Raw genomic sequence first — 13,168 nt, 5'->3', positions numbered from 1 at the left:
AGTCACATTTTGGTCTTGCAAAAATGATTACTGGCTAGAAATATATTCTTCTGTTTTAAATAATAATGATCATCATTCCTTTCATTCCTGATTGAATCTGCCTAATCCAACAGACACAAACATGATAGCATCAGGTTCAAAGCAGGAATCATAACCAAATATGAAAGATAAGTCCTCAAAAATGACTACAGCAATGCAACAAATTGGGAGAAAATGCTACATTGCCAAACAAAAGTCTACTTTCATAAAAGTTGTCAACAATGAGATAATATAAGAAAATGTTTTTTTCTCACTTGAAACTGTGCTTGATGACATGGGGCTTGGTTTTAAAGACTTAGTTAATCTCCATACCATAATCTTTCAAGCCCAAAATTTCACATTGATTACAGTTTTACTACATTCTATTGTGTATTTGTTTTGCACATTTAACAGTAAAAAGGTTTTCCTGCTGTGCTGCCATGAAATCAGTTTTATTTCCAAAACCTTTGGAAATATAAACAGAGTGATTTTTCAGAATATTCTAATGTTTACATGTTTTGTCAACTTCCTGGTGGACTTACTGTAATTCATCCTAACTTCCATCTTTGATTCAATGGCTAGAGATTAGATCAGACATTTGGGTTTTCATCTTCATTTCTAGGTTGCTGAAGTAATAGGTGAGCATTAACGAAACTAATTGTTCGCTTTAACATCAATTTTCAAAAGATTTGCCTATGGGCTTTCCAAGGTTTAATAGCTGATTACCAGAAGGTTTGCCATTGTGCCGTAAACTTGTTCTTTGTAAACTTTTTGGGGCTTCTTTATGTACTACTAAAACATTTTGTGCACTGAAACTTATGGTGTCCACACCAGGAAACACACACCTAATGGGAACTGGCTTATTAAAAAAATAAATATATATGTGAATTTAAAGGAGGTTTTTCTATTTTATTTTTTTAGTTTTCAAGTATTGATTTTAAATTCAAGTTAATTTTCATTTTTCATTTAGCTTTTAGTTTTATTTTTGTTTCAGTTATTGAAATGCTTTTTTAGCTATTTTGTTTATTTATGATGATAACCTTGCAACAAAATAATAAAATAGTCATGAACAGTCATTTTTACTCTATGGACAATAAACAGATTTATAAAGCAAATAATTTTTTTAATGGTAATAATAATTTAATACATTTATATAGTGCTTTTCTAACCTGCTCAAAGATCTTTTACATTGATAAAAATATGAAATGATTGTGTAAACTATCCAAAGCTTGTGTAAATTATCAAAATTAAATAGGACTTTGCATTTACCTTATATGAAAAACACACAAATGAACATTATTATATGTGTTATGTTTATTGTAAATTTCTCTTTGCTGTTAACGATACTTCTAAATGCACAGATATTACACAGCCAAATAATGTTTGTTTGTATTGTGAGGGAAATAACAGTCACGTTTTACGAAGTTAGCAACTTCACCAGTTGTCCTGCTCTCTCTGGGAGCACCCACTGAAATGTGATTGTGCTGGCTGGATGAAAAAGGAAAGCAGGTCATCTTCTGCTTGTCGTTTTGCTTACTGTCTGTCAAATCCAATAAAAAGTCCCGGGGTCCTTAACGAATGTAAGTAGCCATGGCTATTCCTCATTTTTTTGTTGGTTTAAGAAAAGATAAAGCACTAATACCATTGTTTAATGGATTGAATCTCTTTTGTGCTTCACTTAAAAATGTCTGTATTATATATGTATACTGTGTAATTACACTTATGACAGACATGCAACAAATACATTATAAAATATAATCTTTCCCAAATATTTTCATTTGCTTATATGTTCTTGTGTTAAAACTGACTTTTGGTCATTTTTTTAATAAGAGAAAATATGAAACAGTTAATTTATAGTTCAAGGTTTGATTTTTAGTTGCACACTTATTAGTGTATGGATAACACTTTTGGTACAACAAAATGTAATACTAATTTAATATAATGTAGTAATAATGAATATTAATAAGCATATTAATTGAAACGTAGTAAAGATATGGATAGTGAATTATTAGATGGGGCGGCACGGTGGCGCAGTGGGTAGCGCTGCTGCCTCGCAGTTGGGAGATCTGGGGACCTGGGTTCGATTCCCGGGTCCTCCCTGCGTGGAGTTTGCATGTTCTCCCCGTGTCTGCGTGGGTTTCCTCCGGGCGCTCCGGTTTCCTCCCACATTCCAAAGACATGCAGGTTAGGTGGATTGGCGATTCTAAATTGGCCCTAGTGTGTGCTTGGTGTGTGGGTGTGTTTGTGTGTGTCCTGCGGTGGGTTGGCACCCTGCCCGGGATTGTTTCCTGCCTTGTGCCCTGTGTTGGCTGGGATTGGCTCCAGCGGACCCCCGTGACCCTGTGTTCGGATTCAGCGGGTTGGAAAATGGATGGATGGATGGATTATTAGATATCAATTAAATATAGCAACTTCACTTCTATATAAAATCTAAATAGCATTTAATATATTTTTAAAAGCCCTTTAATGTTTGAAGATCCTCTTGTGACAAAACTCCATTTCAGCTTAAAGCCTGCATAAATTGCAATACACTGTTGCCAGGACAGACATTTTGCTTGATTATCACTCAAATGAACTTGTGGTGGAGGCAGTTTGCAGGCAACCACCACATGTTAATCATCAATATTCATGCTCCCATCTTTAAAGTGCTTTACCCATCCTTTGACACTGCTATCACTCTTGAAGGCATCTCTGCAGGTCAGCCATTGGGATTTCCTTATTCACAAGAAATTAAATTACTGCACACTGTTAAAATGACATGTATAGTACAACATAAAAAAATTGTATTGCAATTGCAAGAGGGCAAGAGCAGAGCAAATTCTCAGGTAAAATGCAAGAATAGATTATACTAATTACTAAAAACAGAACTAGTACACATAAAGACATAGATCTGTTAAAACACACAGAAATTTAAGTAGAAACTGACTAATATAAATGGAAACCAACAGTAATTGCCCACTAATCTAATGCTGAACTGTGATCAGTTGACAACAGAGGAGATCAGACTTGTAAGAGAGAAAGTCAAAGACAAAGTCAGATACAGAGTCCAGGAGATCTGGGCCAACTGGCCACCTACTGCCTCCTGGCTATTCATATAGCAGAGTCTGTGCTGGGCCATCCAGTCTGGTGACAGAATCTTTCCATCTGATGATTCCAATGATCCTTTATGAAGAGATGACTCTTCCATATGCAGTAGAGCAGTGGCACCAAGTGACAAAATGCAAAGAAAAGAAACCAAATAGAGGAGGGTTATTAGCAGTTTATAATTATGATATTACTTATATTTTGGTACAAATGACTAACAATCAGAGATGCAGTATGAACAGCTAGTCAGCAGCTCTAGTCAGGGTATGCTAGACTAAAGTACTGAGTCTTCAGCCCAGACATAAAAGCTGGGACTGAAGTGGCATCTCTTATATTAGCAGGTAGATAATTCCACAGCTTTGGGGCCCTGTAACTAAAAGCTCAACCTCCCACTATTATTTTACCAATTCTTGGAAAAATATGTAGGCTGGCATATTGAGATCTCAGTGTGCTCCTTGGTTTATAAGTAATGATAAGTTCAGATAAGTAAGCAGGGCCTTTGCCATTTTAGGCTTTAACTGTTAAAAGAAGCATTTTGAAATCAGCCCTAAAACTCAACTGGGAGCCAGTGTAAGTACTTGAGAACTGACGTTATCTGTCCATATTTTCTGATTCTTATAATACTCACAGAAGCATTTTGAATTAACTGAAGGCTGTATAAAAAAACAATTTGAACAGCCAGTGAATAATGCATTGCGGTAGTCAATTCTGCTAAAAATAAATGCATGAATTAATTTCTCAGTATCCTGCATATTTAGAAAATTTTCTAATTTTCCAACATTTCTAAGAAAGAAAAAACATGTTTTTGATAGTTTTATAATGTGTGTTTTAATCAACATGCTAATGTCAAATATAATGCCTAACTTGTGCTCTGATTCAGTAAAACTAATGGTGATTCCAATGGAGTTAAAATGTGCCAGAATGTTATTTGCATACCGCATTTTCTCTCGAATAATTAATATTTCTGTTTTTTCCTGTATTCTCATCCATCTATTCCTTTAACTCACTAACACAGTTAACTAAGGAGAGCATCACAGAAACGATCAGGTCCCTAAGCATTTGGACAGTGACACAATTTTCATAACTCTGTCACTGCATGCAAGCACTATGGATCTGAAACAAAGCCATCAAAATGTGATTGAATTGTGGACATTCAACTTTACTTCAAGGATTTTAACTAAAATATCATATGAGCTGTTTAGACATTTTAGACATTAAACATTTTTATACATGGTCCCTCTATTTTCAGGGGCTCAAATGTATATGGACAAACTAACATAATCATCAATAAAATTATCATTTTCAATATTTGGTTGAACATCCTTTACAGTCAATGACTGTGTAAAGTATGGAACCCATGGCCATCTGCAAGCGCTCATTTATTTATTTAATTTATGAGTTTGAGAGGTCTTATTAAATCAGGGTGACATGAGGTGTGAAAGCAAAGCACAGCAGCAGCAGAAGAGTGTATTACAGCACCTAAGGAGAATATCTTAAAATTTATTTGGAGCAAAAAAGTATTCTAATCAGTTATTAAAGAAAAAATACAGTTGGAATAAAAGACTTGCAAAGACTTGCTTTCACTTTAACCACTTTTATTTTAATAGGAGTTACTGTATGCAAAGCCTCTTTCAAAATCACATTATACCGTGTATACTCATGGATAAGATCTCCCACAGATAAGTCAGGACTTGATTTTACAGTATAATTTCTGGTATTTTATAATGTCGGTCGTATAAGTCAAATGCAGAAAACTCACGGTATTGGTACAAGGGATTATGATATGCTAACACCCATCTGAGAGAGTAGCCACAGAGCACACTGCCTTTTTTTTTCTATGTGGGTGAGGCAATGTGCTGTATCAGTGCGCGCTCCTAACCTCTCTATCTCTATCTCTCTATTGTGCCTACATGACCACACAGTAATACCCGAACTATTCCGAAGCAAAGTTTGCACTGATTTGTGTTTTTGTATATCACACCCTCATACACCTTTATCGTAAGAGCATCCCTTATCTACGATGAAACATTCAATCAGAAGAAAATATGAAGCTGGTTTTAAATTAAATATCATTGAAGTAGTGAAAAACATTGGTAACTGCGCTGCTGCAACAAAATTCTATGCGTCTGAGAAATTGATGCGAGAGTGGAGGAGGTAAGAAGATGTAAAAAAAAAAATTAAGTGTCTCATTTTTGAACGGCGTATAAGTCGGGGTCTGATTTTGTGATCGATTTTTCGGGTTTCAGGACCCGATTTACACGTGAGTATATATCATAATTTGTTTTTAGCTGATCCAAATTGTTTCCCTCAATTATGCAAAAAATTTTGATGCAGAGTTGCAGTCTAGATGTCACTTTATCTTTGTTTTAAGCTGAGAGTAGTGATTAGCAAAAGCAAAATTAAATCAGACATAATTAAGCAGTGATCAGAAATTACCTCCTTTAATGGACTAATATTTAAATTTTGAATCTCAACTCTAAGTAATAATTAGATCTATTGTGTGGTTAAGACTATGTGTTTGGCAATTAACACTCTGGCAAAACCCTACTGAGTTTAATAAATAAGTATAATACTTGCTGGAAATGTCAGTTTCATCATCAATATGTATATTAAAATCCCCCATCAATACAACATGACAATAATTTTATAGCAAAATTGGATGAAACATCCATAAACATGAATATGGTGTTGTGTAGACTAGCACTGCAATTGTGCTGAAATCTGGAAGGATGTAAATTCACCTACATTTTTAGAAGCACTTTGAAGGGAATCTCCTATAAATTACATCGTATATAATCTTGGTAAGGAGTCAGGGACAATTTAATCCTGACATTTTCTTTTAGCTTTGGTGCATAAAGATATGAAGATCTTTTTTAATACCTCTGATTGCTGCAAATAGATATCATCAGTGCCAACATGCAACAATAAAGTAGATACTTCATTGTAAGGTCCAATTTAGATCCTACGTCAGATATCTTTGTCCCTGTGAGGCATTTAACTTTAACTGCAGGATTTACATAATTTGGATTTCTAACATTGTGCACCGTGGAGTTGTCAGTTACAAGAACTTTGTTAACAGTATCAACAGATGTGCTGCTGAACACTGAGAATCTGTTCTGGGTCTGGATGCTGAGGGACTAAATTTTGACTTCTTAGACACCTGTCTCACTGTTACCCACTCACCTTGTGGCTTAATTGGTGCTGCTAATTTTGGCTGCACATTGACTACGGTCAGGTCTGAAGAGACTGAAGATGAATGAGAAATGGCCAAATTATCTAAACAAATCAAATTAAATCATTTTTTTTGTTTGCCTAATCAGTATCAGGGTTATAAAGCAGTCCTCCAAAGTGTGTATTTTCCTGATAAACCGCAAGTTAACTATATGTTTTTGCCAGGTATAATTGTGTTGTCAGAAAACCTATATTGTACTGCAGGACACACAACATATAAACATGCCCTTGGTAGGCAGAGGAGAAATTGAAGTTATGCTGAGTACTGAGTTCATCTTTGTCCTTGTACCAGCAGTCACTTCTGTGCCTTCCAAGTTCACCAGACTTATTGAGAGACTGTTATGTTTAGGCTTTCACTACCAACTGGCCGATTAACTTTGCACTGTTTCTTCTTCTCTTCTTTTATTCCAACTGTATTTTTTCATTAATAACTGATTAGAATACTTTTTTGCTCCAAATAAATTTTAAGATATTCTCCTCAGGTGCTGTAATACACTCTTCTGCTGCTGCTGTGCTTTGCTTTCACACATCATGTCATTATCATCTGTTTTCTTGCATTGTACAATGAATAAGTTTTTTATCCATACTGTATGTGAGAAAATATATTATTATGTGGAATTGTAAGGAATTTTTCATCAATTTTCAAGAATATAATACACTTTCATGACTTTTTTTTATCAGCGCTATGCAGCTGTACCTGTTGTTCCCTCCAGAGGGCCACATACTATCTGTCAGGATCTCTGCCTCTCTCACTGATATTACAACCTGGATGATGGAACACTATCTCCAGTTCAACCTGGCAAAGATGGACCTTCTTGTTAGCCCAGCTCCTCCATTTAATCAGCACCCTATTTGTGTATAGCTTGGCTCTTTATCACTTATACATGCCAAGTCAATACGCAGCCTTGGAATGGTGATTGATAACCAGCTGTTTTTCTGAGTTCATATTGCTGTGGTCTCATAAGTCTTATAGATTCACTTTATACAATATCTGTGAAATTGTAGGATGACGTTGGAGATCAAGAAGAGGAAGAGAGTGAGGGCAGAGCCAAGGATCAAATTGTGGAAGATGAAAAAGGAAGACTTCAAGGTTGAGTTTAGGGAGGAGGTGAGACAGGCATTGGGTGGTAGTGAAGAGTTAGCAGACAGCTGGGAAACTACTGCAGATGTAGTAAGGGTGACAGCAAGAAGGCTGCTTGGCGTGACATCTGGAAAGAAGAAAGAGGAAAAGGAAACCTGGTGGTGGAATGAGGAAATACAGGAGAGTATACAGAGGAAGAGAATGGCAAAGAACTGGGATAGTCCGAGAGATGCAGAAAGTAGACAAGAGTACAAGGAGATAAGGCGCAAGGTGAAGAGAGAGGTGGCGAAGGCTAAAGAAAAGGTGTATGATGAGTTGTATGAGAGGTTAGACACTAAGGAGGGAGAAAAGGACCAGTACCGATTGGCTAGACAGAGGGACCGAGCTGGGAAAGATGTGCAGCAGGTTAGGGTGATAAAGGATAAAGATGGAAACATATTCACAAGCAAGGAGAGTGTGTTGAGCAGATGGAAAGAGTACTTTGAGAGGCTGATGAATGAAGAGAACGAGAGAGAAGAGGTTGGATGATGTGGAGATAGTGAATCAGGAAGTGCAATGGATTAGCAAGGAGGAAGTAAGGACAGCTATGAAGAGGATGAAAAATGGAAAGGCCATTGGTCCAGATGACATACCTATGGAAGCACGGAGGTGTTTAGGAGAGATGGCAGTGGAGTTTTTAACCAGATTGTTTAATGAAATCTTGGAAAGTGAGAGGATGCCTATGGAGTGAAGAAGAACTGTACTGGTGCCAATATTTAAGAATAAGGAGGATGTACAGGACCGCAGTAACTACAGGGGAATACAATTGATGAGCCACAGCATGAAGTTATGGGAAAGAGTAGCGGAAGCTAGGTTAAGAAGTGAGGTGATGATTAGTGAGCAGCAGTATGGTTTCATGCCAAGAAAGAGCACCACAGAGGCAATGTTTGCTCTGATGATGTTGATGGAGAAGTTTAGAGAAGGCCAGAAGGAGTTGCATTGCGTCTTTGTGGACCTGGAGAAAGCATATGACTGAGTGCATCGAGAGGAGCTGTGGTATTGTATGAGGAAGTCGGGAGTGGCGGAGAAGTATGTAAGAGTTCTACAGGATATGTACGAGGGAAGTGTGACAGTGGTGAGGTCTGTGGTAGGAGTGACGGATGCATTCAAGGTGGAGGTGGGATTACATCAGGGATCAGCTCTGTGCCCTTTCTTATTTGCAATGGTGATGGACAGGTTGACAGACGAGATTAGACAGGAGTCCCCGTGGACTATGATGTTTTCTGATGACATTGTGATCTGTAGTGATAGTATGGAGCAGGTTGAGGAGACTCTGGAGATGTGGAGATATGCTCTAGAGAGGAAAGGAATGAAGGTCAGTAGGAACAAGACAGAATACATGTGTGTAAATGAGAGGGAGGTCAGTGGAAAGGTGAGGATGCAGGGACTAGAGTTGGTGAAGGTGGATGAGTTTAAATACTTGGGATCAACAGTACAGAGTAATGGGGATTGTGGAAGAAAGGTGAAAAAGAGAGTGCAGGCAGGGTGGAATGGGTGGAGAAGAGTGTCAGGAGTGATTTGTGACAGACGGATATCAGCAAGAGTGAAAGGGAAGGTCTACAGGACGGTAGTGAGACCAGCTATGTTATATGGGTTGGAGACGGTGGCACTGACCAGAAAGCAGGAGACAGAGCTGGAGATAGCAGAGTTAAAGATGCTAAGATTTGGACTGGATGTGACGAGGATGGACAGGATTAGAAATGAGTACATTAGAGGGTCAGCTCAAGTTGGACAGTTGGGAGACAAAGTCAGAGAGGCGAGATTGCGTTGGTTTGGACATGTGTAGAGGAGAGATGCTGGGTATATTGGGAGAAGGATGCTAAGGATAGAGCAGTCAGGGAAGAGGAAAAGAGGAAGGTCTAAGCGAAGGTTTATGGATGTGGTGAGAGAGGACATGCAGGTGAAGGGTGTAACAGAAGAAGATGCAGAGGACAGAAAGATATGGAAGAACATGATCCGCTGTGGCAACCCCTAACGGGAGCAGCCGAAAGAAGAAGAAGAGGGCATGACAAATACACACAGGTGTACATGGTAACAAGCTAAATGGAGAATTGCTGGTCTCTTTTGTCATTTGCATCTTACTGCTAATCAGGAGCAATTAAAAACCAAGACTACAGCTGTTTAAGACTAAAATAAGCAATAAGGGTTCAAAATATTAAGGAGCGAGACAACTAAAATAAAGCAGAAGTGTAACTTGAGCAATAATGGCTTCTTATTAAGCAATTCGGTTGGAGCAAAAACCTGCAGCCACTGCGGACCTCCAGGGCAGTGATTGAGGACGCCTGATCCAGGCACTCAAGCAAGTGAACTCATTATTTAAACATGATTTATTTCCAGTTCTTTCCACATATTTTAGATATGACTTTGTATATTAAGACGTCAACTCCATTTTTATCAGCTTCAACTTGTGGCCATTTGACATACCTTTTAAAATGCTTTCATTAAATTGTAAGTTGTCTTTGGTGGCAGCTCTTTATAAACCTGCTCATTATTTAGCCATTGGTCACAGAGAAACCAAACGCATGCCATCGAGTATAGTTAAATGGTTTTAGTCCAAAGTTAATCCCTTTGCTCAGCAGCCAAGTGTATTTACAGCTCCAGCTAAGTGGGAGTGTCTGGCGTCACATCTCCCTCCCCTCAATCGTCCAGTGAAGCCGGATCAAATGGCTTGTGCATACTTGTTGTATTTCGCTCAGCTGGCTGGCCTATTTTTCTAGAAGAGCCTCCTGGGAGGAGCTTTTGACAGACAGGCAGGCAGGCACATTTTGTACCTCCCGGCCTTTTGTGCCTTCTCAACTTCTGAGCAGGCCCCTTCATGCAGTTAAAGAGGCATTACAGGAAGCTGTCAGATCGCTCCCGTTCTCCCAGTTAACATATTAAGCTAATTTCCTGACTTTCTGGCATAACCTTTTTTCCTAAAGGATTTAACAAGCAAATAGGAAGAACTGAACTTGTTCAACTCCACAAGTGCCCTGCCTCAGCTTTGAAACTTCAGTTGCTTTCATCAAGTTTCCATGGATTCAGTGGAATCTGACGGGAAAACAGTGTCCAGCCGGTAAAGTAAGTGTCCTCTGTCGTGTTGTGTTTACACTTCAAACTGAGTAAAAATGGACTTTTATGTGGCAAGTCAGTATCTTTATGGTCTTTGTGATTATCCTCCCTGTTCTTATTGATGCTTGAAATGTTGCTTTTAGCTTTTTTTTAATTATTATACTTGCATGGACATGTACAAAAATTCTCTTCAAATATAATCATGTAATTATGGTGAACGTTTTGATGGTGCTTGTGGAGTATGAAATTTCAGCGTCCCTGGAAGTTAGCTAAATCAAGAAATGTTGTCATTGAATGAATATTTCAGATATAAATAATAGAGTGGGGTATATATATTGATAGGATGATGTCAATTTCCTTACTATAGTGAACTGAATTGTTGTCCACATTGAATTACGTGTTGTTTTTCATAAGACGGATGACATCTCCTGGAAACTGATATGCAGGGCACTTTAAAAACAGACTGGATTTCTGGTTTATGTCCAGCCCTGAGGAGGAGAGATCCATTAGTCATGGGTTCCCAGAGGATTTCCCCTTTCACAAAACAGATGGAGGATTTTTTTTTCTTTCTTTAGTTCTCGCAGTAATTATACAATAAGTAACAGATCATGACTAATATTTGATGAGGTTGATTGTTTTTTTTTTTTTCTTGTGTTCCTTTGTCACTGATGCTGCCATGCCCTGTGCTGTGGGTTTTTAAGTGTAAGTTTACAATGCTGGGTCCTAGTGTCTTTTTCAGTTTCCCATTTGTGACTGTTTGAATCATTTTAAATGTACTGAACGTCAGAGTTAATGATACTCGTCACATTCACAGTTAAGCTGAGTTTCAGTACTTTCATGACCTCGTCTTGAATTACTTATTTTGTTTTCTTTTGATTTAACCTACTTTTGTTAAAGTATGCCTGATGTTAGTTTATTCTATTATTTTTTTGAATTAAAATATTATTGCAGTAAGTAGTAAAGAAAACTAAGGACTGAAAAACATGAACAGATTCAGGTGTAACATATCCACAGCCAAAAACTCTGTTTATCAGTGGAAGAAAACCCTGGTTTGTCAATGGCTGTCATTTTGAACCCCTTCCTTTCCACCAACTCAGGCACAGAAGTGTGACGTTTTATATAAAAAGAAGACTGAGCTGCGGGAGCATAGCAGCGAATCTGATGCCTCGTTTCCACTGTTGTAGCTGATCCATATCTGAGGTGTAAACGTCTGTGCATTTGGTCCGCCTGACCCATTTGTGTACTGCACACAGTTGCTATGGAAAGACATCTGAATCTGCCGTGGTAAGGGTCATTTGAAGGCATGCTTGCATGTTAATATGTGGCCTAGCGCAATGCTCACAAGCATGTGGAAAGAGTTCGACTGGGTGTATAATCGAGATCACTGAAAAACCAAGCTTTTTTGTAAATTACTAAATATGGATAATAGGAAATAGAATCGATCCATAGAAGCCGATATTTTTAAAGGTGAGTGAAGTCAAATGACTTTTAGAATATTTAAGCTTTCTCAATTTGTTGCCCTTTACAATACTTAGGCAGGCCACTGTCTAACTTGCTGAAATCCTGAACCCAGAGCTTCTCCATCTTTGAGTAACAATAGCTAGGTTACAGGCTAACATTACTTAAAAAATGAATTACCAAATAAACAAATCAATGTGAAATTTGGTAAAGGGTTATGTGAAAGGCCAAATATAAAATTTAGACTCATCAATTAATTTTTTAGGGGCCAAAGACAGCCAGTTCCTTTACAGATGCCAAACATTTTGTGTGCCTTTTGATTGGTAGGAATCACAGAGCTTGAGATTGTTCTTTTATGGAATCATTTACATACATGAAAATGCAGATATTCAAAAACACAGCTGTAGAATTAAAGAAATCATTCTCAGCTGGCTTAACCTGTACATTTTGATTTAAGTGCATGTAAACCCCCCTTTGGTGGTGGTATACAGTTTCTTGTGCTGTGTCAAAGAGTCATAGAGGGTCCAAATTATGTCCTGTCACTCATCCAACCAAGAAGTGTGCAAATTCTCTTCTGGTGGAGGTCGATCAGGAGAGGAGGTAGACAAACAGCAGAACCCCAGAATTTCTCATACCTGTTTTACCAAACATTGAATGTGACTGAAAACGCATAAAGCAGGGGATTCAAACTCACAGCCTGGAGGGCTGTAACGGCTGCAGGTTTTTGGTTCAGCCACTTTCTTAACAGTGACACTCCATGATATGATCCTGCAGTACCTGGTTATTGCCGTTTTAAGCACTCTGATGAAGTTTTTAAATGTAAAGAAAATACTACCCTAATCATTTGCTGACCTTCCATTCAGTCTTTTCACAGACTAGTGGACTACTGTTTTTTGGGGTTTTTTTTATATACATATTATGTATTTATATAAACCCACTTATATTTACTAGTCTATGTATAAGTCATGGATGCATTGGTTATTTTCTGAAGGGAAAGTGTCAAGTCAAAAAGACGTGTAAACAGAAAAAAATATTCTGATTTAAGCAGCTGTTGCCTCAGAATGGCTTTAAAAAAGGACAGGTAATAAACAGACATTACAACCGTGTGTATGCCATACTGTTTAACTTTATACTTCACAATGAAGTGCAGAGTTTACGTCTCCAAATGAAAAAGCTTCCTTTGTGAAATGTTGCATGTGCTGTCAC

The 13,168-nt window shown here is 37.9% G+C and overlaps 1 protein-coding gene across 23 annotated transcripts in view; it reads left to right on the top strand.

Annotated features, from left to right (window-relative positions):
* Window positions 1-10,156: 10,156 nt before the first annotated feature.
* LOC114645325 (uncharacterized) overlaps window positions 10,157-13,168 on the top strand; it is a 239,951-nt gene continuing 236,939 nt past the window's right edge. For 11 of the 23 annotated variants that reach the window (XM_051922684.1, XM_051922685.1, XM_051922676.1 and 8 more), the window contains exons 1-2: window positions 10,171-10,513; window positions 11,602-11,788. In XM_051922684.1, the coding sequence (XP_051778644.1) occupies window positions 11,763-11,788 (26 nt within the window). In that variant the 5' untranslated portion in view covers window positions 10,171-10,513; window positions 11,602-11,762. Of the gene's footprint in view, window positions 10,514-11,601; window positions 11,789-13,168 lie in introns of all 23 variants that reach the window. The other 12 variants (XM_051922687.1, XM_051922690.1, XM_051922691.1 and 9 more) reach the window with 4 other exon arrangements.

Source organism: Erpetoichthys calabaricus, chromosome 2 (assembly GCF_900747795.2).
Source record: "Erpetoichthys calabaricus chromosome 2, fErpCal1.3, whole genome shotgun sequence".
Taxonomy (NCBI): Eukaryota; Metazoa; Chordata; class Cladistia; order Polypteriformes; family Polypteridae; genus Erpetoichthys; species Erpetoichthys calabaricus.
Note: the sequence above shows the minus strand (reverse complement) of the source record. Positions and strands in the feature narration are given on the sequence as shown.